This window comes from Poecilia reticulata, linkage group LG18, assembly GCF_000633615.1.
Source record: "Poecilia reticulata strain Guanapo linkage group LG18, Guppy_female_1.0+MT, whole genome shotgun sequence".
Lineage (NCBI taxonomy): Eukaryota > Metazoa > Chordata > Actinopteri > Cyprinodontiformes > Poeciliidae > Poecilia > Poecilia reticulata.
This window is the reverse complement of record NC_024348.1, coordinates 3,087,250-3,114,950: the sequence shown is the minus strand read 5'-3', so window position 1 is coordinate 3,114,950 and position 27,701 is coordinate 3,087,250. Positions and strand designations below refer to the sequence as shown.

The 27,701-nt window shown below is 41.1% G+C and overlaps 1 protein-coding gene across 3 annotated transcripts in view; it reads left to right on the top strand.

Annotated features, from left to right (window-relative positions):
* kirrel1a (kirre like nephrin family adhesion molecule 1a) overlaps positions 1-27,701 on the top strand; it is a 46,010-nt gene that overhangs the window by 5,272 nt on the left and 13,037 nt on the right. For 2 of the 3 annotated variants that reach the window (XM_008435033.2, XM_008435032.2), the window contains exons 2-6: positions 16,587-16,739; positions 22,288-22,437; positions 22,519-22,676; positions 25,799-25,949; positions 26,591-26,696. In XM_008435033.2, the coding sequence (XP_008433255.1) occupies positions 16,587-16,739; positions 22,288-22,437; positions 22,519-22,676; positions 25,799-25,949; positions 26,591-26,696 (718 nt within the window). The remainder of the gene's footprint in view (positions 1-16,586; positions 16,740-22,287; positions 22,438-22,518; positions 22,677-25,798; positions 25,950-26,590; positions 26,697-27,701) is intronic. The other variant, XM_017310556.1, reaches the window with a different exon arrangement.

Below are 27,701 nucleotides of genomic sequence, written 5' to 3'. Positions count from 1 at the left end.
GTGGGGGGAATAGGTTGGGGGAGGGGACAGGAGGAGAAGCACATGAATTAATACTGGGAGCACATGATGAGCAAGAGGAGCCCATGTACTGCCAAACACACTCTAAATGAAATGTGCTGGCTAACACGGAGCGTGTGTGTTTCTTCGTTTGGGCGGGTGGGTGTTCGTCCCGTAATTTGGAAACTTTCTGAGATGTACTCTTCCTCCTTCCCCTCCTCCTCCAGGAATGTTGCCGACGCTGATGTCACTCTCACAGTTAGTACTCCTCAGCAGGGACAGGGGCCTCTGAGGCAGATCAGACTCGCTCCATCCGTCTTCCCCACCCCTCTTCTTTAACTGTAACAACATCAGGGTCAGCGTCCGACCGGAGCACCGCCGCGCTCACTGTCTTCCACCTCGTGCCCGCTGGCGGAAAACTGTTGCCATCTAATGACCAAGCCATCCCGTAGCAGCAAAAAGTTGTCAATGTCTTTGAAGTCCGGTCATTAAAACAATGCGGCGCAGATGCGTGGCCCCGCTCAAGGTTTGCAGCTGTCAATTTAATGCCGTAACCTCGAGGCAGAGCTTACTTCAATGCCGTGTGCTCACGGTCGGAGATGCAGATCAGACTTGGTCTAATTTCCATTTTTGCAAGTCATCTCGAGTTGATGGAAAAAGTGCCGCAAGGCCACCAAACATTGGGAATTCAGTCTTATTGAAGACTTCAGAACCTGACTGTGGGCCGACTGGCTCCTATTCAGCAGCAGCAATTGACTCTGCATCAACCTTTATGGGATTTTCACAGTGAAATAACCAGTAGTTAAAAGACCACAATATCACAATATTTACACAAATACTCTTAACATGATCAACTACCCATTATTTTTAACTAAAGCAGCCAAAAAATACCATATTTTCATTATTTCAGTTTGTTATTTATAGACAGTCACCAGCCGCCTACAAATATGTTGTTTACATCATTTACAGTAAAATAGCTAAAATTTGTGGGAGACCCCATCTAAAAACGCTTATAACTGCCTATTTTAGTAGTTCAAGCTAGGGGTGCCCTGATAAATCAGCTAGCCGATAAATCAGTCCTGATTTATTTCATTTTGGGAGATCGGTTCAATACTTGCCTGTAAAACTGATCTTAACAAATGTCACCACACTGTTACCAGCTTGCCAACTTTGCTGCTACATTTAGCAACTTAAAAAAAAGATCTGAATAAGTAGATCAGACTTTTTAAAGATCTGTGATCAGCCAGAAAACTGCAATTGGTTCACCCCCCAGTTCAAATGCCAACAAATGCCAACTACCACACTCTGTCACTTTTCTGGAGGGCCCAAATGAAAGAAATATCAAATTCAGTTTAAGGTTTTTTCAACCTGTTCATTGGATTTCAAATTACATTAAGTTGGAATCAGTTTTTAAAAGCATTAATTCAATTTAATCAATTTCAGATTCAAACTGCAATTGAAGCTTACTCTATTTCACTTTCTAATTGCACAAAGTTCTGCTTATAATTTGCGATCGAACTGATTACCCTCTGGAGTCCAGACAGTTAATAGGCAGGGGTCCACTGTACTTACTGTACCTTTGATTTTCATACATACAAAGATTTACACATTGTCATAGCTTGCCAACTGTATTTTAAAAACAGCATTGCCGTAATAGAAGGGATGAATGGCTTTAGTTTCCACATCAACACTGTCTGTGTTTTTCGCTACTACTACTGGTGTACCAATAACTTAATAACTATTTCCGTAATTTTGGGATTTGGCTGATCGGCCGATACTTACATGTGAAGCCGATCTTATCTACTGATTTTGTTTACCTCGGCAAAATCAACCACTCTGTTACTCTGCAGACCTGCCCACCAGGTGATGTCTGCACATTTGCAGAAAAAAAATTGTCACTCCACTGTGACTATATTTACTATACTATACTTCTTACTATATTTAACATTTCAGAGAAAAAAATCAGCATCGGCCAAAATTGGAATTGGCAGGTAAGGCTAGTTAAAGATTGGTAAAATGCGATCAGCCCGAAAACTGCAATTAGTGTAGCTCCAAGAACTACATGAAAGACTTGACTCAGGCTCTTACACTCCAAAAGACTGTTGGATGAGAAAACAAATGGTTATTTTGCTAACCACTTATTCTGGGTGAAATATGAACTGATCCAGCCCATGTTCAATGGGCACAAAAGGATTGGATTATGAGTTTGACCCAGCACCTCAAGTGGGTCAGGTACTTTAAACCCCAGGCTTAAAGTAAATAATTGATAAAATAATGCAACAGCTAACATTGTTCATTTTGAAATCCCCTTTTAATTCTTTGTCGCAGTCTCTTGAATAAATATAACTTACTGTCTGTCATCAATTTAGGTTTAGTTGCCTAAATTTGTTTAAGTCTTAATTGACAAAAGCATGAAATTATGCAAGGATGTCTATTTAAGCCCTTAGCAACATAAAAGGAAAATCTCCTTTTTACACTTGCCGATTAACATTAATCATTGTTTCATTTTCATAAAACTTATTGTCCTTTAATTTTTTGTTAAGATTTAGTCTAGCATTTGAATATTAAAAGGGGTGCCGTGACGGTTTTATTTGATGAAATTAACTCTTGTAACAGAAAACGCAAAAGTCACTAAGTTGGCATCAAATATGATCAGTTTCTCATATATCGTTCCTGACGATTTCTGAAAATGAAGGAAATTGGAGCCGTTCGCTACTAGCCTACTTTTTGCACCATTTTTTTCCTTGTATTTCTCAATCTGATTTACAAAATCTGACTTTTTTGTAGGGCGAGGTAAAGTGAAGAAGCCTGAAATAAGAAGTATTATTTCAGACCAGCAGTTTTCAGCAACGGCTGGGGGAGGGCTTTTTTAAAGGACCCATGTGGACTAGAAATGCACCACCACATATTCATTTTTGATTTTATGTTTAGGTCTGGCAGGACAATTCTGGTTTTGGGCTTATTCATATTTTTCTTATTTACTCATTCAAAGAATTAAAAGGAATAAACTTTGCTCATAAAATAAAAGGAAGATGTTTGGCAAGATCCTTGATAGAGATAGTATTCAGGAATTGAAGAGAGGAGAAAAGAAGTTCATCTGTATTTATCCACCAGAGGATAAGTTCCTAACATCTCTCAGATGTTTTGAAAACCCAGAACAAGGTACACAAAAGCTTTGGGTTTTGTTTTTGTTTTTTTCAAACTGAAAATAGCATGAGTTTTTATTTTTGAGGTTATGCTGCACATAAACAAGACACCAAATGGATTTTACAGTATTTACCGTACCAGTCACCAGGGGAAAATTGGAACATTTCCATTACTGAACGGCGCATCCCTAATATTGACTTTTTTTTTGCCTCTGGGGACTAATCTTACAGCCATACAAAAGCAGGCATTATTTCTGTATTACAACGTGTTGTCTTCAGGTGATGTGAAGAAGTATTTATGTAGTACCATCTTCCAGTCAGTACCGGACTTACTGGCCACAGAGCTCATCCCAGATTCCTTCAGATGTCTATCATTATTCAGAACGTACTATCTCGCAACAACAGGAGAGCTGGTGACATTTCCAAGAGGCTTCGCATGGTCGTTCCGCTGCTTCAGGAGGTCAAGGCCCCCAAACTTTTATGGGATGGGTTTTCTGTGACGGATGACATTGCGAGAAGCTACAGCGCATACCAATAAAATTAGATTGCACTGGATTGAATTAAAGCAGACCTTGGACGGAGGTAATTTATGGAGGGGGACGCTGCTTGTAAAACAGCCCCGCTTCGTTCTGTCACTGCTCCGCACCGCGGGCCTTGTTGTGGATGGAGGGGGCATGTGAAAGCTGAATCAACTCATGATGTGGTCGCTCACGTGCTCTCTGTAGGTGTTTGTGGTGGCGATGGAAGGGGGTGGGGTGGGGGGGGACAGGGAGAAGGTTGGACTTTTGGAATGGGGTTGCCTGCCACAATCAATGGGGAGCGGCTGCTGGGAATTATAGATTCATTATGATATCGATTGTTCCAGTTGAATTCGGTAGCGACTCATGTGCTGTGAGCTACATGGTGCCCTGCTGCAGAGAGGCAGCAGGATAGGTATTGTATCCTCTTGTTCAGGCTTATCCAGAGGACAGCTATTGTTAGATGTGGTCACCCTTGGTTACAGGAGCGTATTCTTTGTCAATCGCTCTGAGGATTGTAGATTACCGCCGACCAATTGGCGGACTGACTTTCCGCAGATCCAGCATATTCATGCAGCTGTAATGTGTCGGATGCCTCATTTGTGAATTATCATATTACCCACTGCTGTTCCTGGGGGTTGCCATAGCCACCGTGTCTATCATTATGTCAGCGGTCCTCACCGGGCTGTAGCCATGGTAACAATGTCTATAACAGAGGTTCCACACAAATAAAGCTCTTCAGATGTGAAATGCTCACATGAGAGGCGCCCCAGAAAATGGAGGGGCGGCACACTCACGTATTCATAGAAAACTCCACAGCAGCGTATGCACTCTTTAGCGAGGGCACTGAAATGGTCGCAATTATTTCTGTTGCACTCCGTCCTAAATAAGCCCAATACCTCGGAGGTGGGAAAGTAACGAAGGAAGGAGGCAGAGATTGAGAAAGATGGGCAAGAAGGAGTAGGAATGTAGCGTAAGATGTTAGCCAAGCAAATAGTGGGGAATGGGGAACGAGGGGCCACAAAGGAGAAGAAGAAAGAGAGGTTCCTAACTGCAAGTTTGGGGGAGGGTTGTAAGGTAAGATGACAGAGGAAGGGAGTGAGCAGCCAAACAAAGGAAGGAGTCTTTGAGTCTCCTCTTTGCCCCAGTGTCACCCCCTGCTTGGCCCCCCAACCTCCGGGAGACACCTTTGTGTTCAGCTGATGCTCAGCGGGTCACCTCCCTTTGCTCACTGCCTGTCCCTATAGCCGCGTTATCATGGTGACGGGTTGTTATGACCATCCTGTCAGGCCGCCATGTTGTTGAGGGGAGACAGGTTGTTGAGGGGAGACAGGCACAGGTGGTAGTTCCCACAGCTGGATAGGAAGATGAGCAGATAGGCCTGTCACGATAACAAATTTTGCTGGATGATTAATTGTCTAAAAAATTATTGCAATAAACGATAATATTGTTTCAAGACCTTTTGACACTGATTTAATGGAAATGACTAATAATACATGCAATTTCCTGATAGATGCACTTTATTTTCAAAAGAACACACAACACTGGAACTGATAAACTAAATTAACAAAACAAGTCTCCATTAACAAAAAACGTACTTGAATAAAAACTAAACAACATAAAGTCAATGTGGAAATAAATACTGCATTCAACCAAAAGAGTGCAGATTATGAAGTCTGTATACTAAATTGCCCTTCAGTAATCACTAGATTTAAATAGAGAAAACTGGCACATCCGACTATTTCCCCTTATGACAATCTTAGATCTTTGGCCAATCTAATCAATCATCCTGCAGTGTGTGGTAGATTGTCGTGGCCGCTCCGATCTTAATCAAGGGGTTTCCCCGTCTGCGAGCTTAACGCTGCCCGTTGAATGTGACAGGTAGCCAATCAGAAAGCGCGGATTCTCCTCCGCGCTTTCTGAGGGGAAATTACAGAGGGGAATCCCAAACAGCTAAAACGGCGCAACCCGAAGTCCAGCAGACATCGGAGATGATTTGTGGTATCATTAATGTTTATTCAACATTTTGTGCAAAGAATATAGAAATGACAAGGGGAGGAGTTGGAGCCAAATTGCTACCTCAGTTGATAAACCCAGTATGCCTGATTTTAAAATTAGTTAACTGGACTTGTAGCCATTATTTTGTGCCCATGTGGCTGGACACCACATGGCACGACGAACCCGATCGAACCGTTATACCTAGGATTTCTGTCGGCTAATGTGTCTCTCAGGGTTTGAAAATGGGCCGACAGTCGGCCGACAACTCTTGTAATGGGCGTTGGACATTAGACTAAGGAAATGAGGAAGGGAGGGTCAGTGGAGAGCACCGGAGCTGATTCTTTTTTCATTCAGTGTCATCAACAGAAAGAAAAAAGGCCGGAAGAGACGATAATTAAAATTAGGTCGATAGGTTCAATTTATCGTCTGATTAATTGATTTATCGTTTATCGTGACAGGCCTATGAGCAGACACTCCCCTTATGTCTATATCTATATCTTTGGGTGGTAAATCATCTGGTCAGCTGCTGGGACATTAACAGACACTGATGTTGACAGTAAAGTAAATGCTCAGATTTTATATGATTATAAACCAAAGTTCCCACCCTCCTCCTTTCACTCGAACTGGACACAGGCTGACCGCTATGGATATTTACATCAACCCCCTGTGAGGAATTATGATTAGTTATGAGGAGTTATCGATTAAGGTAAGAGTTTAAACCCACCGCGTTAGCTCTGGTTGCGCAGCTCTTTGTGAACCGCAGCAGGAATAACTTGTCGCGCTTTCAGAGGTGGATGGAGGAGCGGTGAGAATGATTTGTGAACAAAACAATTTGCGGCGTTTACATCTCAACACGCTGCCCAGCGTTTGGCTCTGTCTTCCCTGCGTTCCCGGTTAGCCGGTGCGTTAGTGGTTAACGATCCAGTGCTAATCACTTATCGTGCAGGTTTATCCCGGTGAGGAGCTTTCGCGCTCTCCTCGCAGTCACGCATCACGCTCATTTTATATTATTTTATTATTATTACTAGTATTATTGTTCCGGTTACACTAAGCACCAAACCGTGTCAAATGTTTTTCCCACTTAGTCAGGCAGAGTTAATGCGCGCGGCAACCGGACATCTGAAAAACTTATCCAGAAACTCGACCAACCAAAATAGTTTCTGTGTCCCCTTGTTAAAAACTCAACAGACACTAAATGAAAGAGCTACTAAAGCCACATTAGCAGCATTGAATTAAATCTCCCATTTGTTGCGCATCTCTGCGCAGTGCAGCGGATTACCACATCATGCAGGGCCGGTCCAAGGGTGTATGAGGTCTGGAGCAGAATATGACTTAGGGGCCCCCTTTTGTTGCTAAAAACATCAGCACCTCTAATAGCTTCTGTGTTAGATTTAATGAAATCTAGGACAGGGGGAGTAGTTTAACTGGCAAACCTAAAAAGCAATAAATTATAACTGCAGTTTACTAATTTATATTTGTGAACAGAAGGTGCTGAAACTCAAAGATTAAACTCACAGCATCAGATTGTAGCTGCGGTAACAAACCAATCTGACTATGAATATTGTTCTTTGAGCTTCTACAAAGTAAACTTGCCAGCTCCTTAAAATCTTACATATAAATGTTAAATAATTTAAAGTCTTTTAATTTATATATGCTGAAACCATTATGTCAAATTTAGCAGGAATGATAATCTCAATAAACAAATGCTACATTTATATATCTGTGGTCTATGTTAAAATATTTGCATTTATGGGGCCCCTGAAGCTCTGGAGGGCCTGATGGAGGGGGAGCCTTAATTTGGATTTAACAGAAGTGGACATAATTGATATTTATTTTAATTGTATTTTTGATTAGTTGTTTATAAGACTAGTTGTGGGTTTATATAGCAGTTCACTCTTGTCTACTTAACATCTTTTAATACAAAAATACGGTGGACCGCCAGTGGACCACCTCAGCGCCCTGACCACCGGGCTTAGCAAGATTTCTGGGGGAAACCCTGAATTGGTTAGTTACAGTCAAGAGATCAGCTCTACATGGCTGAGCTTTTCACACTGAGTCATTTTTAGCTAGAGATGCATCCTTTGCTACAAATGATCAGTTTTATTGCATTTTAGGAAATAAAATATTTATTTTCTTACGTGAAAAGGGAATTGAATTATTTGTTTATTTTCATCATTTTATGTTATTTCTAATATTTTATTACATGGCCTAAGTGGTTAAATGAAAAATCTGCAGAAAGAGCCCATGTTTTTATCCAATTAATCATCAAAATATTCAATAGAATAATCAGTTACTAAAATATTCATTACTTGGAGCCCTATTAATAACCGATTTTAATTTCCACCCCATTGGTAAATATCGGCTGTTATTGGCTCAAATTTTCTTATCGGCGCATCCCAGCAGTAATGTGACAATGTGAAACAGTGCAGAAAAAATTCCTAGACCTGGGAGTTCTGCATTAATTCCAAATTCTCAAAAATGGATTTTAAAACACGTTTTTAAGTTATACGTCTTTGTCGCTCCAGTTTATTGCTTTTTCACATCACGAGTCCACTTGGCCTCCGTATGGATTTTGAATGATTCTTTGATTTTTTTTTTTTACTTACGAAAGAGCCAGGCAGCTAAGCTAAACTAATGCTAGTAATTTAAGTTACAAAATGTTATGCATTAACCTACTTTTGTTTTAATATAAACTGATGGGTTTTGATACAGTATGAAACCTTATAAAAATCTTTCAAAGAAATTTTCTGTTTGTCTTTAAACAATTTAAACAGAACATCTAGACCGTTTGAATAGAAAAATTGTTTCTGAATCGAAAATCGTTTTGGAGTCAAATCGAATCGCTAGACACTGAGAGATAAGCATCTGTAGATGTGAATACTTTTGCCAGAACTCTAAATGACTACTTTACATTTTTTTGTTTGTTGTTTTTTTTTTTTCCAAACCCAAACTTTAGAAATCCCCGTCCTCCTCTCCCTAAAGCATTGTCTCTGCGCTCCGGCCGACAGCTGCAGCACCCGCATGTCACCCACAGCCAAACCTGTGCAGAGGAGAGACGGCGCCACGTGATTCCTGTAGCTGCAACTTTGTCCTGAAACAATGATGTCATCGTCCATCGCACACCTTCCCCGCCTCTTTGTGTCCCCTCATCGCCGCCTCAGCCAGTCTCTCCGCCATGGCCATAGGCTGTGCATTTATTCGAAGCAGATTGAGTATTAGTCTGAAAAAGAGCAGGGAGGGAGGAACTCTGAGACATGAGCGCTGGCTCAGAGTATTAATTGAATAGGTGGAGGGACGATGAGGTCATTGATTTTCTTTCTTCTTTTTTTTTCATTTTTTTTCTGTCCAAAAAATGGATGTACCAAACACGGGGGAGGGTTTCATCAGACACACAGATGCACGTCGCGGGTGTGCTCACAGACACGCTTGGACAGAAAACTTTTTTTCTTTTTTTCGGGCAGTTACTTTACACGTCAGCTGTTGCTATGGTGACGTAAGTCGGCGATCCGGCCGGGCCCGGGGATTGGCTGGAGAGGAGCGAGGGGAGGGGAAGGCGGGTACAGGAGGATACGGGGAGGGGGACCAGACACAAAGATAATTAGATGGATGCATAACGAGTCACACAAACAGCATTTTATTATTTAGGATGTGATTCAATGACAGAAAGCTGAAGTGTGAACTGCGGTATCACAATGTCCCATATTGCAGGATGAGGTGAAAAAGGTGATAATAAGGCAGAGAGAGACGCGCGGCTGAAAATAGCTTCAAACATCTGCACACACACACATACTACAGCCTGGAAAAGTGTTTGAACCCCTATACAGATGTCCTCTGGTTTTGCACAGGAGTAAATACAAAACGCTGACCTTTGCGCAGGTAGAAATTGCTTTTAAGATGTTGTTTTTGTTTTATTTCAGTAACATTTTTTACCTGGCTTTAATTAAAGGTAAACTGACGGATGGATTAGTATTGTCCTTCTGGATTTTCAACTTATTTTGTGATGCATAAAATTAGGGTACTGTATTTTCCGCACTACAAGGCGCACCTTCAATGAATGGCCTATTTTAAAACTATTTTATATTTAAGGCGCATAGATTACACTCTTCAGTTTGGGTTGCCAATTTGTGCCGTACTCTATTATTACACATCCAAGTGGTCCCCCGAGTACTTGATATAGTAGGCTGCCCTAGTCATTGTTTCACTCATGGTGTTGGTGTTGTGATATTGTGCCCAACTGCATTCTGGGTAACACAGACCAACCGACACGCTGCCGCCGCAGTCTCTGTCTCACTTCCTAATATAAGAGTAGACCCCGCATTGGCTGCTCCGGAGCAGGAAATACGGCGGCCATCTTGGAGCGGTATACCCTCCTACTTTGCTCAATCAAAACAGCAGAAGATGCCTCAGCACTGAGGGATATTGTTGTTCGGATCGATGGACTATTGATGTGAGGGCTCCACAGACAACATTTCACAAGTAAGATGGACATATTATTGTGTATATTCTGTGACTGGAATATTACTTTACTGTATTTATGCCCACCGGCGAGATACCAGCTAATATTAGCTACAGTGCTTGGTGTAATACGGGGTTCAGCCCCACTATGAAGGCTAACTGAGATTTTGTAAATCTAAAAAAATTTATTATTCTCTAACATTAACTTAGATTATCTTACACAAGAGCCAACATTAGAAATGAAACAATGTAACATACATTATAAAACTTATATTACGTATTATAACATGCACCAGCAAAGTTTACACAGGTGGTAAAGACTATTATTTATATGTAATTCTCTCACTCTGTCAAAAGTAAGATACATCCCAAATCTTCCGTTTTTGTTTTGAATGTTTTATAAAAACACGATGTGAGGAAGAAGAGGGAGAATCTATAAAGAGACGGATTCACTGCAGCACGGATGAATCTCGGATTGGATTTTGGATTCAATCTCAGGTGCGGAATCACTCTGAAGCTAGAACTCGTCGGCTGGAAAATATAGATATATATCTATATATGTATGGATGTAAATACATCCATACATATATATAAACATGTATCCAATATATATTATTCAGTATTAATCATTATTTATTTGTGTTTGTAGTTATATATTGATCTTACTAAATAAATTATTAAATAAATTATGAACGGCTGTGTGCTTTGTAATATGTTCATCATACATCAGTATCAGAATATTCCATTCCTATTCTATTGTTATAACCACTAAGCATATTTAAATATGCTGAACTATGTATTAAAAACATACTTAAATAATACAATTGTTTATAAATGTAGCTTTGATAGATGTTTGAATATGGTTTCCAGTAACAAAAAAGCGTGTTATGATCGATTAAATGCGCTGATACGTTATTGTGACTGCTAAACACATAAGCTGAGTGGAGTGGTGGACCGCTCCAAGATCAATCAATCAAATGTTATTTATATAGCACATTTCAGCAGTAAGGCATTTCAAGGTGCTTTACATAATAAAAGAAAAAATAAAAACAGCAAGAAAAAATAAAAACAGCAACAATCTGCCAATACTAAGGAAATTGCAGCCGATTTACCATGTGAAATGGATTCTTGTGTTTTTTAAAGAGACAGAATTGTGTTTTCCAGGAACATAGTGCAATGTTATTGCATAATCAAGTAACTCATTGCCTATCGTTGATATAAAAATGCTACTCCATATATCAAAGGCGACTTAGAAAAAATTTGACTTCCTAATATAATGGCTTGATATTGGGCCTCTGCTCTTTCTTAAACTCCGCCTTCAGGAAGTCATCACAACATAGCTCCTCTATTAACCCTCTAACGTTTTTATCAGTGTTGGACTAAGAAGTAGCTCCTATAATTAGCTCAGCAGACGCACAGGTGTTTGCTAATTGCTTCTAACTAGTCTGAAGGAGCAAAGTGGGGAATTGTGGGGGAAGGCTGCACTGAGAGGCGTAAGCTTAGAAATTGCAGTTCAGTGGAGACCTGTCCTTGAAGGCGGAGGTAGGCCCACCCAGATGCTTTGAACAGCTCAATGGTTGCCATGGAGATTAAATGATTTCTAAAATATGTGTGAAAGTGTCATGCCAACACTCCAGGTCTGTTTTTGATGAGGGAATAACATTATAACATGAGATAAAAATCAAAAAGTCAATTTTTCATAATACTGCTCCTTTAATTGGTTGCGGCCGTTGAACTCTCCAGGCCATTGTTGCCTGTCTCTATCTTAGTATTGAGTCATGAACACTAACCTAATGATGCAAGTGAGGCCTGCAGTGGTTTAGATATTACTCTGAGTACGCCTGTGAATCTCCGAGATGAAGACTACTCCATGTTTTCTCCCTTTGTGGATGACGGCTCTCATTGAGGTTTGCTGGACACCCCAAACCTTTCTTTGTAACAATTTCCAGGCTGGTAGACGTCGGTGACTTAGTTGGGTTTGTTTAGATCGGGGCAGGACGTGTGGATGTCTTTAGGAGTACTTCATAATTTAAATGAGTTCCTGAGTTATAAAAGAAGTAGTCATTAGAAAACCACATTTCGCATTTACCCGCAATATATCTAAACAAATTAAAGCTTCATTATTTTGCCATTAACACATCATCACACAGTGTGCGAGTTGCTGGAGGCCTGAACTGCTGTGTCTGTTCACACTGTGGCTACAGAGCTTTTAGTGAGTCACTCGCCTTTGGCATTTGCGCCCGCTTCCACAATCAGAGGTTTGTCTCTCAGGGTCCTCACTCCCAGATTAATCCTAATCCCTTTCAAAACTTTTGACTCGGGTTGTACTTAATCCTCGACGAAACTGAGACGCGTTCCCTGCAGAGCCGGGCGTGCTCTCCGCTGTCTTGGTGTTTTACTCAGGAAAACCGCCTGCGCGTGTTGATTGCATGCTTCGGGATCGGCGCGGTCGTGTTTGTGTGCGTGTTGACAGGAAATGGTTAGCCGGCGTGGTGAACGTTAAGCCGTCCCTACTGCCGTTTTGGTGTTTGTACGTGTGTGTGCATGTGCATGTGGTTGTAGTCTCGGCCCTTTGTGGCCATCTTTTTGTGGACAGGGTGATCAGAGTCCCCCGGTGGCATCACGGGGACGAGCAACTCAAGGAAATCAGGGCACTCTAAATTTGTCGCTGCAGCATAACCCACTTAATGAAAGAATACAAGCTCCTTTGCATGCACTCTCCCTCCGACTACTCACACTGACTGTGTGCATATTTTTCCTTCCTTAAACACACAGGCACATGCACCCATGTTGACAAGTGTTAACTGGGTAATATGGAAATCAGAAGGCGAAGAGCAGATGTTCAAATGAGTCAATGTTTTCAGTCGTCAAGCCTTTGCATGGGTGTTTTCCTTTGCAGATTGTGTAGCCTCTGCTCAGAAGCGCTCGGTCTGGATTATGTTGTTACGGTTTATGGAGGCAGTTGAGGGAATACCTCCAGCTAGCACATCCGAGACAGTGGAGGAAAGGATTTGCTTGCCCTTAGGCTGCGGTAGAGGTTGCAAGGTAGTTTAAACCCAGCTAAAGCCCCTGTACACTAGACATCTGAGAAAAGACTTTTTAAGCTTTTTATGTAGGTAAATAGCTACTCTAGGCAGATTTATCATGAAATAAAGGGACAGTCCAAAGAGAATGCATAAAAAATATGTAAGCATTAAAATAAGGGACATTTTAAAATGCTTCTAAAATGTATAAGAAAATGTAATTAATTTGGGGTGGGACAATTAACCTATTATTTGTAGTCTAAAACATGAGGACACTGTTATTCATGGAAGTTTTTTAAAAGAATATTATAGCTTAGCGATACAGTCTGCAAGAAAGGTACACAAAGTTAACATATTGGTATTAAGGCTTAGATGTATGCCTCACTTGCCAGAACATTGTGGTAAAATTAGATCAACATAGCCATTATAAACAGCAGTCTGCTGTAGGCAATATCTTTTATGTCCTAGAAATCAACTTTTACTTATAAAATAGAAACTGTATGACTGGTGTACAACAACAGAGTAAGCCAAGTTTACTGGGACCAAAACTGTATATCTAAAATCATCAAAAACCCACAAAAAGCAGAAGCTGAGGTTCACAATTACATTTTCAGTTCATATGTCAAATGAAACAAATATCTTACCTGAGCAGACATGGTTTTGAGATTAATCCTTTGACAAAATATCTTAGTACTTAAATGTTGACTAACTGGTATAGAAGGCAATTGTTTTTCTTAGAACTGTTCATAAGAACTGAGAAGCTGGCAGTCAGCAGTCCCGTCTCTCTGCTTCTTCTCCATGAGGTATTGTTAGCTTTAGCATGCCCAAATATCTGAAATTCGTTCATTTTGTCATTTAGGAATGTTTAATTACTTTAATTTGTAGGCCTTTTTATAGCTACTACCATTTGTATCAGTTATTTATTTGACATTAGGGCCAATCTCTGTTTTCACAGTGTAATGAAGCAGGTAGCGTAGTTAGCAGCTAGCGTTTAAGGCTACCTCTTAGTCAAGCGTATTTTATGAACCATGTGAACTTCTTGAACACATAGTCGAACGTAGCAATTGCATACATTAACCATGATGAATTCCTTCATTTGCTACAAACTGAATGGGTACCATCAAGTTTGATGAGCCATTTGGTCGCCTCACCCTGTTTCTTATGAACCAGCTAGCTCTAGCTGCTGTGCGTCCTTGTGACTGTTATGCTAAATATGAAGTTTTGCTACTCACATGTACACTGGAGAAAGTGTTTTACAATTCCTCACCTCTGGTTTGCTATACAACTATCAATCCATACAGTCAAACAAAAACAACAAAAGCTACGCTAAAAATAAAACCAACCCAGAGGCAAGATGGGAAAAGTAGCTTGAACGGCAAAAGTAGGAATCTCAACAATGGAATTTTTATATATATATATATATAGCATACACACATATCACTGTGGGATGTGTGTGTGTGTGTGCGTGCGTGCGTGCATGCGTGTGTGGGTGCGTGTCACTAAAAATGACAAATATTGCACCCAAGTGTCAATTTTGGGGACTTTAAACGGATGTGTAACGAGATAAAATGTTTGCAGTCGAAGTTTCTTTTTAAATCTCTGTCTGATAGTCATATGCTTTTGTTTTTGAATTCATTAGTTAATCCAGTTAAATTGGGCATTCCTCAGGGAACAAACACAGGCTTGTGTTTTTTTTGTTTGTTTTTTTTTTTCTTTTGGGAGAGGGGTTGGGGGCGAGTACTGAGTTATTCTAGGTATGCACGCTGCCAGGCTCCATCTGCATCTGATTCCTTTTTCACCGCATATCCTCACACATCCCCTTTATCTTCAGAATATTAATGTGCTGCACTGTCAGAAGCCATTGTAAGGATTGCTCCTGAAATCTTTTTGCATGACTGCTTTCTTTTGTTTCATCAGGCTTAGTCTACCTCTACAAATTGTGTTAAATATGACATGATGTGGAGGGGCTGGGGAGTTTGAAGGGGTAAAAAAAAGTGAGTAAACGTAAAAGATAGGGACATGGGGAGGTATACAGTACACAGGCATATGGCAGTTGTTAAAAAAAGACCGCAATGGGAACCTTCGGCGAAGTGCTTTAGGGCTCTGAGAGAGACTTGTGAGGGCATGAGAGACATAGAGTGAGAGGGAACCAGAAGTGACAAAAAAGTAAAGTGGATAAGTGAGAAATGTAAATGGTAAGATGTGGAGAAAAAAAAGGGAGAGAAGGGAAAAAGTGAGAAGAGAGAGATGGGTGAATGAGGGAGGGAGGGAGAAAGTGCTAGAGGGGTGATATTTAATGTGATAAATGAGTTGTGACAGTCCGCCTCTAACCCCCTTCCAACCAGCAAGGAGGAGGACCACAGAAATAGAAAGCATTATGGGTAAAAGGGCATATACGCCATTATATATGTATATAGAAAGAAAAACGGTACTGTAGGAATGGAGAGTTCGGAGGGAAATCAGTGCCAGCAGAAGGACATTCATATAGATGGAGAAAGGGAAGGAGGCGAGTGGGGATGCATGCTTATAGCCTGTAGAAGCAGCGAGTGAGGCAAAGCAATTTGGGTAAAGGACACACAACATCATGGAGAGGGAAGAGAAGGAGAAATGCAGAGGAAGGAGGGGAAGGGAGGCAATGCAGCAGTGGGTTAATCATCTACTCTCCGAGTTTCTTAAAAATAACAAGCGGCAGAGGGGGAGAAATGAACGGCAAAGTGGAAGGAAGGAAAATGTACAGAAACCCCCACCCCCCAACGCCTGAATGTTTTACGTGTGCCCTTCCTTTAAGGGACAGCTAATTACGCCTTGTCATCACACAGCATGGAACGGTAGCAAGGATGTCGGAGGCTGGGCTTTTTCTTGCTTTGTGCTCGTATTAGGTGGTCGTTGGGAGCAATGGCGGCACTGGGCCATCTGCTGTGGTTTGCGGTCTATAGACTGGAAGGCAGAGGGTCCAGAAGACAATGACAACCACTGTAGTTCGTGTTGGTGGAGTGGAAGCCAGGGAGATGACTCATCGAGAGGAATGAAGAGGGGAGAGACAAAAGAGGGAGGGCCGGCGAGTTTTGACTAGGGGCAGGGGGGGGGGCATAAAAGTCGGGAGCGAGAAGTCGGGAGCCACCCCGATGGCGGAAGATCATTGTTTGATCTCTCAGTGAACTTGAAAAGCCTTCAACTCAACTTCATACTACTTCTTCTTCAACTCTTTTCTGATTTTCTTTCCCTTCATACCTTTGTCTTTTGTCTTGGTTTGTTACCATGGTGCTTGGTTTGTGGCCACAAGCCACAGAGTGATCAAATGTGGTAATGATGTCAATTCATTGCTATTGGGGGAATGCAGATTTGAATGAAATAATCGTCCGTTAGCAGACACATCCAATAATAACGCTGGGGTGGTCGTCTGTAAAGTCTCTAACTTTTCATTCTTTCCACATTTTCCTTCCAACCAGCAGTGAGGACCGCGAGATTCTCTCAGGAGCCGGCAGACCAGTCGGTGGTGCGGGGCCAGAGGGTGATCCTGTCCTGTGTTGTCTTCAACTACTCTGGCATTGTTCAGTGGACCAAAGATGGTCTGGCTCTGGGCATCGGAGAGGACCTTCGGGGTGAGACATCACACTTGGTCCTTAGGTCTTGCCTTCATGACACAAAGACAATTTCTGTTTTCAAACTACTTCTGATTTCTTTTAACTGAATCTGCTGAGGTTGCATCAAGTAAAGAACTCTCTTTTAACCCTTGTGCGTGCGAGGACTGAGGCAAATGATACAAGTTTTACGTGTGTGGGGTCGGTTGGACCCCATTTCGACATACAAGGGTTAAACTCACATCACGCACAAAGAGGACTAAACATTTTTCTTCTGCCAATATTTTGCTGAAAATGAAAGTTACTAAACTTGCCACCATGTTCACTGCATATCCTCACACATCCCCTTTATCTTCAGAATATTAATGTGCTGCACTGTCAGAAGAAATAGAAAGAAAAACGGTACTGTAGGAATGGAGAGTTCGGAGGGAAATCAGTGCCAGCAGAAGGACATTCATAGGCGGCATTATAGATGGAGAAAGGGAAGGAGGCGAGTGGGAATGCACTCGCGAGTGCATCCCCAATGTTAAGGGAACATTGGACATTCACCTATCAGTGGGACTTTTAGCTCTATGACAAAGAGCTCTAAAAGTCTTTGTCAGAGAGGGGTTTCAGTGGGTCCCAAGTTTTTCAAAGACAAGAAAAACTTAAGTAAATACAAAGATCTCCCAGTATCTTGGCAGACATTTTAAACCAGTAGTCTAACAGAACTAGGATTTTTTTTAGGCCCCGTCCATACAAAGATTATTTTAAGTGTATCCACAAAGGTTTTTTGCGGAAACACCTAACACCTAATAGGCATTGGCAGGTTGCTCCAGAGTCTAGGAGCCTCTGCCCCAAAAGTTACCCGGTAACTTGGCCTTAGTGTCCTGACGGGATTATAAAAATTCAGCCATTGAACTGAGGTATTGGGGTGATTTAAAAACCAATAACATTTTAAAATCAACCTTCTAGTCAGTATGAGTGATATGTAGTGACGCTTTCGCTTACCAGTGAGAAGACAGACTACTGTGTTCTACACTAGTTACAGACAACATATTATCCATCCATTTTCAAGATTATAAGTGTGGCAAGGGCAAACAGAAAAATATTAGCTTTGTTATTATTAAGTTGTAAAAAATGGCTGGTTATCCAGGATTTAATCTCCCTCAAACAGTCAGTGGTTTAACGTAACACCTGCGTTAAATCACGCAGGTGTTCGGTTAAATAACACCTGCGTGGTAACTTTATTGTACAATAAAGTTACTTTCATTACTTTATTGTACAATTGTCTCCAGTAAAGAAGCAGATATGGCTTTAGAAAACAGAAATCGCAGCAAGATAGTTTGGTTGCTCACCGTGTCAAGTTTAGAACTGAAGTACAGTTAAGCTAGTTTTCGTATCACTTTCAGACAGATTCTGAACCTAAGGTTAAAAAGAACAAAGAAACCAGCACACGCCAGAACTTGTTTCTGGATCACTGTTGTCCTGTGCATCACAACTAACTCACTCATAGTTACCCTTTCCTGAAAGAGTGCCTTTCAACAACATGCTACATTAATGTCAACAACTTACCTAGCTAAGCTATTAGCTTAAAGACTCATGCTAAGAAGTTGATTTACACCAACTCAAGTCCACTGTGAAAACCCCCAACCACGAAGGTATTAGTAGGAGAAAAAGAGGGAAAAAAATTTACAAATTCAACTTCTGCTTCTAATTCCAAAACGAAAGAGCAAGTCTTTTCTACAACTGATGAATTGCTTTGTGAAAAAAAAAATCCCAGTATGGAATACATTTTCCAACACTGTGGTTTCTTGTTTTATCTGACTAGCATTCCCCAACACTTAAATATTCGTTTTTCCGGTGCAGGAATGTCACCCAGAAGAATTTTTCCAAGTACTTAAAGTCAGATTTCAGAGATGTAACTTCACTCTTTTACTTACTCTGTATACCTTGAAATCTCAAAGAAGGGAAAACTAGCTGCGTTTTGTGAAACGGTTCCCTGCCAAAACTAAAGAAATGCAAGAGATAGTGAGCTAACTTTAATTAACTGCTGTTTCCCTAAATTCTTTATTATGAGAGATCATCAGATTACTCCTCGGTTCAATTTTCAAATATGAAACTGAAATCTAATTTTGTACAAATACAAGATCACTAATGTTTAAAATATAATACCTTCAGTTACAAAGGGCAGTTTTCGACTTTGGTTAGCTCATTAAGTGGTACAGCTGAAATCTTTTTACTTTGGGCTCTTTTACAATCCTAGTCTTCAAGGCCTGTCAGTGTGTCCTCCAATCACAATGCCTAGTCATGGATTTATTTACAGATGAAAATCTACTACCCTCCTTTACTCTGGTACTCCAGAGTAAAATGCAGTGGGAACAAATACTGTCAGACGTCATCTTACTAATAAATGATTGTAAATCCAGGTGTCCTGTGAAGTCTTCAGAGGTTTCCTTTTGTAGGTTAGCTCATCTTTTAAAAATGGAAAAAATATGACACAGCTGCAAGCCGACCAAAGCATGGGTGTCTACTTAAACTTGGTCATCCAGTAGATCTTTGATCAAAGAAACAGACCAGATGGCCACTGTAACGCTGTAGAAGCTGCAGAGACATGAAGCTCAGGTGAAATAATCTATTAACAGAACAATAATTAGGCATATGCTCCATAATTTGGTCTTTAAGAAAGTGCAGCAAGAAAAAGCCGATATTGAAATAATGGCATACATTCTCCTGATTGTAGTTTGCTACAAGTCACATGGGGCACACAGGAAATGTTGAAGAAAATGGCCAGGAGGCAATTCAGACTGAATCATTTGAGTCTCTTGCTGCAACTAAAGGTCCTCACATACTTAGGCATATTTCACTCCTCAAAGGTCTGCTCGAATTTTAGGTGAACTCAAAGCAGACACCCACCATACACATCCGTGCTTTGGTACATTCTTACGACCTCATAAGCGGTATAGCACAGAAAACTCTTTGCCACCAGGTTGTCTGACCTCCACCAGTAGGCAAGGAGAGGTGAAATGTCTAGCCCAAGAACACAATGACTGAGACTAACAAAGCAGGAGTTCGGAAGAGGAACCCACTGGTTACAGGATAAACTTCTACCTTCTTAGCCACTGTGCAGAGTTCAGCCTAAACAGTCTAGCAAGTTTTGTGTTCGACACAAGCAGCAATATTTTCCGTCCCCTAATCAATGGACGATGTTAGCTGTACCCTAACTGAACCATTGTTTTGGTATGTACTTGCAACTGAAGAGGGCCCTAGAATGGTGAATGGTACAATTGAAACAGAAAATAGTGTCCCTAACCGCATTGGTACATTGTCTTATCACTCAATGGAATCAGGGTATAAATGACAATTTGGCAAAAGGTTCTCCATCCAATCTGACTGTGGATCAATTATTTTGCAAAGAAGAATGACAAAACTTTCAGTTATTCTGTTCAAAGATAGTAGAGACACATCCCAAAGTGCTACTATTGGCGTTGAAGGCAGTTATAGCAGTGACTCAAAGATGTACTACACCTTTTATACAGTAAAGAAAGGAAATAGTATCTATTCCATTTCAAAACAATGAAGCCGATGGAGCGTTAAGGATCTGAGATGTTTTATCTTCAACTGATAATGTTGAGATGTAGCATCTTCAACATTATGTTGTTACTAGTGTTAAACATGTGAAGCATAGGTAGCACTGCCATATATAAGAGAGGCCACATTAACTTTAGGTTAGGATAGTGTGACACTTCTTTTTGTATTTCCCACAGCAGATGATACCCCCTGTCACATTCTATTGTTCCAAAATGTGCACATCCTTAGCTGGATGCTAAATTTACCCAGCCTCAGTGTAAACGTTGGGTGGGAATTTTCTCCACTGCCTCCGGCACCGTTCTCAGTCCGTCAGTTCGGCTGAGCAGCATCACGCTGTCATCGTCTCTGTCAAAGCAGGCCGCCTCCGCTGCCGTTGCCCACCGAGGGGGAGCTAGCTAATAACCGGCTAACGTCCGGTATGCGTTCAGGGCGGCATACGTCGACTAACTCATGGAACACCACAGCTGTTTCTCTCTCTCCAGTGATTTTCCACTTTGATTTTTGTAGGACTTGGACCAAACTCCAGCAGAGTGATTCATCTGAGTTACAACACTGGTTCCAACTGAAAGAGGAGGGGGATGGAGGAGTTGCGCAGTTACAGATCAAAACATGTGGCCAGATGTGTAACTGATTATCCCACTGTTAGTGATATGCGGTTGCTGTGTGTTTGTTGGTGTTGTCTCCATGTCCGCTGCAGTTTTTCCTTCTCCACATCACCTCAGCGCAGTGAAACACCGCAAGGCGACTATTTGGGACTTTCTCCTCTAACTGTCAGGCTATTCCTGTGTGACCTCCTCCTCTCAGATCCCCTGTTCCTCCCTGTCCCCGCTGCTCTCCTTCACTCATCTGCCTTTGTTGCGCTGAGCCCTCTCTGATTCTTCTTTTAACTCGTCCGTCCCGTCACTCATCAGCCTCGCTCCTAATTCCTGCCCTCCTCCTCCTTACCCCTCCTTTTCTCTGTTTTCTATCACTTCGTCGCGTCATTACTGTAACGGCTGAAAGCTTCGAGGCAGAGCTTTGCGGAAACATGTGAACGAACACATGCCCTCTGTCCTTTCCACACGCTCCTACACATGCGACACCCTGCATGCAAATGTGTGCAGGAGAAAGGTGGCCAGAGTTGAGGAGAAGGGAGGTCAGGCGGGCAAAACTGCAACAGTGCGCTTCGTACGGCGATGCAAACTAACACATACTGCACCATGGAATAAAGTCGATTTAGGTCCTCTAAAACGCTCCTGTCATCATGCATTCAACCCCCCCAACCCTTTCTACTCGTGTGATGCTAGAGGAGTGCAGGGACGCCACCTAATGGTGAGAATGCACACCGGCTGCACAGCTGGAGCTGGGTTGGGGGAAGGGAAGATCTGTGTAGGTTTCTGTCTGAGTGAAACTCTGGTGGCTTTTAGGCTGAGGCTACAAAAGACTGACTTTTATCAGCGGCCATTAAACTTTTTTTACATTTATTTACCCTTTATTTAATCAAAGTAAGTTTCTTGAGAACAAATTATCACTTTCAACAACAACCTGTTCAGAAAACATTGAAACATCGTTTGATAGAAAATTGTACAGCAGAAAAAAATAAAGATTAGCTCTGTCAATCAATTTACACAAATTAAAAAAATTCTCGAAATGCCTAACTCTGTAAGTTTGAAATATAAATATCGCCCATATCAGAAACTGCCACTGAATGCACGTTTTCAAAACATGCTTAGGAAAATATTTTATTGCCTCAAACCTACATTTGAAGATTCTTAGTTTTCAAAGTTTTTATTTGGAGGAAGTCACATTGTTTTAAGCGGTAATTTAGAAATGTCCCTCTCCTATTGAACTTGGCATGGGACATTTTGAACTCAGAGAAGTAGATGTGAACACACGGGCTAGCGACGCATCACATGAAAGTTTAAAAAAGTGGCTGGATATAACGTTAACCTCTGTGTTTTCTTCCTACAAGTTGTCTCCCGTTAAAATCTTGGTGCCTGTGTGTTTGTGTGTGCTACAGCTTGGCCCCGGTACCGTGTGCTACGGGTCCAGGAGCTGGGTCAGTACAACTTGGAGATCCTGTCGGCTGACCTGTCCGACGACGCCCTGTACGAGTGCCAGGCCCCCGATGCTGCTCTGAGGTCCAGAAGGGCCAAACTCACCGTCCTGAGTGCGTCTCCGCTTCTGGCGTCTTCTGGAGACAACGCTCCACACATGGTTTGTGTTTCTAACGTCTTTCCCTCCGTTCCAGTCCCTCCAGATGACCCAGTAATCGACGGAGGACCGGAGGTGCTGCTGAACGCGGGGGAGTCCTACAACCTGACATGCGTGTCTCGCGGAGCTAAACCGCCTTCGATGGTTGAGTGGATGAAAGATGGGCTGCCGATAGAGGGCGCTGTCAGTACCACTGTAAGTTTCACCACGCTCTTTAAGGGTGCATTCACATCAGCCCTGTTTAGTCCACTTTAGTTGATCTGTAGTTCGTTTGCCTGGAAAGTCTGGTTCGTTTGGGGAGGTGTGTATACACAATCAAACCGATGTACACTCTGGTCCACCTGAAACCCTAGATCTCGGTTTGGGTGAAGTGAACTCTGGCATGGTTTGAATGCATACATGAATAGTAAGCGTATTGGAGATAACTCCAAAAGCAGGAAGCCAACTATTCTGGGTAAAAACAGCCGAAACAAAAGCAGGAGTCCAGTGCTAGTGGGAGAAATGCCTTTTGACCTTTTACCATGGACAAGAGAAATCCTACAACCACTAAAATCTCCACCGCATTTTTGTCTATGTTTTGTGAAGAAGGAAGGTGTGCTCAGTGCCTTCTTTGTGGTTTTTTTTTTGCCATTTGCTTTAGGGGTTCATAATGTAGTGCCAACTTGGGACATTAAAGGTGTTCTCCCACCTGATAGTTGTGTGCTCTCTTTCACTCTGCACTATGTCAAACAAACCAAACTCTTTGAGTAACCTGTTCCCTTCCTCGCCTGCGGCAGTGCTGCACCAAAAACCACTGAAAGAAACAACACAAAACCCTCTGAACAAGACATGAGCGCAACTTGCTTGTCATGGAGTGGGGTCAGATTTTACATTTTGTAGGATTTCTCTTTTGTCTCTTTTGTTTTTGTGGCAAAAGAGAAATCAGGACAGTCCTCCTGGTAGAACGACACTCACATGTATATTTTGGTTTCCAGAATACTTGAGAAGGTCCTCGCTGCAGCAAAAAGAAAGGGGCGGGGACGGACCACTGTCAGCCTCATACCTTATTTGGAAATGGGACCATTGCACTTATCCGCGGCCTCCCGTTTTTATTTTCTTTTGAAATATGTGATATATCTTCACCTTTAGGAAGTATTTTCACTCTCAGAATGTATTTGAACTTCAATCTTTTATTTACTTAAGCGCAGCTCACATTTTTTAACAAATTCTGTAACTTTCGGTGTACTTCTAAATCTGCTCCTTAGTCGCATCTTTTCGGGCCTACTACTGCCTCTAGTAGCCTGGCGGTGGTAAAACAACTAACATAATCACGTTACTAAATCAGAATACCACAACGTCTTTATTTACTATTAATTTCAGCATTACTGGCACCGTAAAAGATAAATTATCTCATAAAACACCATATTTTTTCACTTTCTTAAGGATGTAGAGCTAATTAAATGACATTAAATTACAATGCTTTTAAACATTATGAATAATATCTATATATCTCCATCAATTATAGGAGGAAGAAAAGAAATAAAGAGACATGAAAAACAACATGATTACTATAATAAAAAATACCATTTGCAATATATACGATATATATAGAAATTTAATTCAGCAAAAGTCAATAACAAACAAATTAGGAATAACAACCCAGGTTGTTAAACAGATACAAGCAAAAAAAAATCACATTTTTGTTTTCACGGTGCCATGTGTGTTATACTGAGATACCATTTATAGTAGAGTCTTATATATAGAGTCTACAATTTGTGAATAGAGCAAAACACTTACACATTTACCACAGCACGCTATAGGTAAATGTTATTTAGTTTGGTTAAGAATAATTATTGCACTGTCAATAAATAACTTCTAATAGATGTTCTTAGTTCCTAAAGGATCACTTTAACACCTTCATGAGCTCAGAGGGTCAAACTGATAAATAATGAGGATGGATGCTCTCTGCTAGAATATTTCTTGCYGTCTTTCATGTTCTTTCAGCAAACAGTTGAGACAGAGWTGTTTTTGGTTTCACCACTATTTACCTGTTGTTATACCTGCCATTCAAAGTATTCTTAAAAGATTGTCTGTTAATCTGCAGCTCATGTGACCAAATCAGCTGAGGAGATGAAAAGTTAAAACTTGAGTTAAAATATTGTTTTAACTTGAGTTAAGTTAAAACTCTAGTTAGAATGTTAAGTTTTAACATTTTAACACAACCTCAAGTTGGGTAACCCCAAGGTCTTCTTAAAAGGTAGAGTCTCTGAGAACAGTTCTTAAATATATAGTCAGTGTTTTCAGCAAAGTTGAGCTGACTGTCCAGGAATAACACAAGGAATTTAAAATTTGCCACAGTTTCAACAGGTTGGCCATCAAGTGAAACTGGAATCACTTTCAGGTCTTGTTTATGTCATTTAATTAGCTCTACTTCCTTAAGAATATGGAAAGGTATGTTCTTTTGTTAGGGAATTTATCTTTTACTGTTCCAGTAATCCATCCATCCATTTTCTGCCGCTTATCCGGAGTCGGGTCGCGGGGGCAGCAGCTTCAGAAGGGAGACCCAGACTTCCCTCTCCCCAGCCACTTCCAGTAATGCCAAAGTTTATAATAAATAATAAAGACTTTGGTATTCTGATTTGGTAATGTCATTAGATTAGTTGTCTTACCACCCCCACGCCACAAGAGGCAGCAGTAAACCCCGAAAAGATGCGACTAAGAAGCAGATTTAGAAGTACACCGAAAACTACAGAATTTGTTAAAAACTGTGAGCTGCGCTTAAGTAAATAAAAGATTGAAGTTCAAATACATCCTGAGAGTGAAACTCCTTCCTAAAGGTTAAGATATATCACAGATTTAAAAAAAAAATAAAAACGGGAGACCGCGGATAATACAGGAAATATCGCCCCCTTCACTTCCGGATTGCAATGGTCCCATTTCTAAATAAGGTATGAGGCTGACAGTGGTCCGTCCCCGCCCCTTTCTGTTTGCTGCAGCGAGGTGTACTTGGAATACTTTGCATTCTGGTATTTACCCAGAATGCCCCGCGTTGTAGTGCATTTCCTGTTTTTGGAGCGGTCTCCGGTTTGTTTGACAACACACATTCGAACCACACCAGGGTTCATTTCAACCAAACTCGGTCCGAGGTTTGTAGGCTCACCAGAGTGTATCCGAATTCGTTTGTGCATTCACAACTCCCCAAACAAGGCAGACCTTCTAGATAAATGAACTAAAGTTTGATTAAAGTGAATTAAACAGGTCTGGTGTGAGTGCTCAGTTGGACTCAGGAATGTGGTCAAGCATTCTCTAGGTGTTTTCACTGGGTGTCTGCTCTCTAGGAGGTGCTTTCAGACAGGAAGAGGGTGACCACGCGGAGCTACCTTCCCATCCACCCCATTGATACTGACACTGGGAGGAACTACAGCTGTGTGGCCACCAACCAGGCCGCTCCCTCTGGCAAGAGCACAACCGTCACCCTTAATGTGCACCGTAAGTCCTGCTGCTGTCACCACCAGGCAGCCAATTGAAATAAATCCAAAAGTATCCATACTTCTTGAATTTTCTCACATCTTCACACGTCATAGGCACTAATTTCACTACTTTAACTGAAGACTGTGACATCATCACTGCTAACCCACCTTGTTGGCTTTTGCTTTTCCACTTTAAATCTCTGCCTGGACATATTGCTGGAAATCATCTGGGATTTGGGGTTGTAACTTTTAAGATGCTATCTAATCAGCCAATCCCAGTTGTAAAGACTACTCCTTGTTGCCATGGTGACATGTCATAATTACTGTCTGAACTTTGGAAAAAAGTACAAGCAAAGATTCTTCCAGCTGCACCGCATCCAATAGCAGAGGTCACAATTATCCAAACGTGTAATGCCTCAACTAAAAAACTATGAAAAATCCAGAATTAAAACAAATTAGGACTAACTAGTCCAACATGCTGCCACCATGGCAACCAGAGCATCATAACTTTAAGTAGAGTGTGTAACATCTGCCACCAGATGAAGGGCTTTAAGGATGTTAGTAACTAATGCATGAAAAAGCATCCTGCATCAGATAATCCTCTGAACTGCCATGCAGCTGTAGACTCCATGTCCCAAGAGTCTCTGTTCTTCGTTTCAGATCCACCAACAGTGACCCTGTCCATCGAACCGCGCTCTGTCCTAGAAGGGGACCGAGTCACCTTCACCTGCCAGGCTCATGCCAACCCTCCTATTATGGGCTACAGGTCTGCTTCAGCCTCTTTCCTTTGCAACACAAGCTAATGCAGCTGAGCCCATAATTATTCAGACACATGGAAGATTTCCATTTAAACCTACTTTGTTTGAATCAAGAAGTTGGTTTCTGATGTCAGCATTTAACTTTTTGGCATCACTACAATCAAACTCTGCCTGTAACTGCTGAGAAGCTTTTTTACTCTCCGTGTAAACGAGAACATCATTTAAAAGTAAAATACAACAATTGAAACCAGAAGTTTACATGCACTGAGACAACTTTTTTTCTCACTATCTGAGTTTCAATCTAACTGAGCTTCTCTTGTTTCATGTCAGTTGGAATTACCAAAATTATTTCTGCTTGCTAAATTCTACAATAATGAGAGAAATAATATGTTAAATCTATTTATAAATGTCTTCTAAATCAGAAGTTTACATTCAGGAGTAATGGGTGGAAAACCAAGAAATTTCTTATAGGTTAACCAATAGGTTAATTAACACACTTAGGCTAATTAGAGACTCACCTGTGGATGTATTGTAAGGCTGTGAGAAGCTTCTTTAAGGAAACCTAATATGTTTGACCCAAATCGTGCAACTCAAAGACAAAGCTACTAAATACTGAGGAAATGTATGTAAACTGCTGGTGTTGAAGACATTAACAAATAAATCTGACTTATTATTGTAGCATTTAGCAAGTATAAATAATTTTTGATAAGTTTTGTCTGGTGTAACTTCAGACAATGAGAAAAGAAGGTGGATATGTCTTTTTATCCAGTTTATGTAAACCTCTGGTTTCAACTGTGCTATAGTGACCAACTAATGAACAGATGAAATCGGTGAAAATGGACAGAGATTCCTCTATATGTATCAAATCAATCAATCAAATTTTATTTGTATAGCACATTTCAGCAGCAAGGCATTTCAAAGTGCTTTACATCATTAAACACAAAAGCACAGAATCATGTAACATTGAATAAATAATCAAAAACATTCAATTTTCCACCGATTGAAGTTTGAAG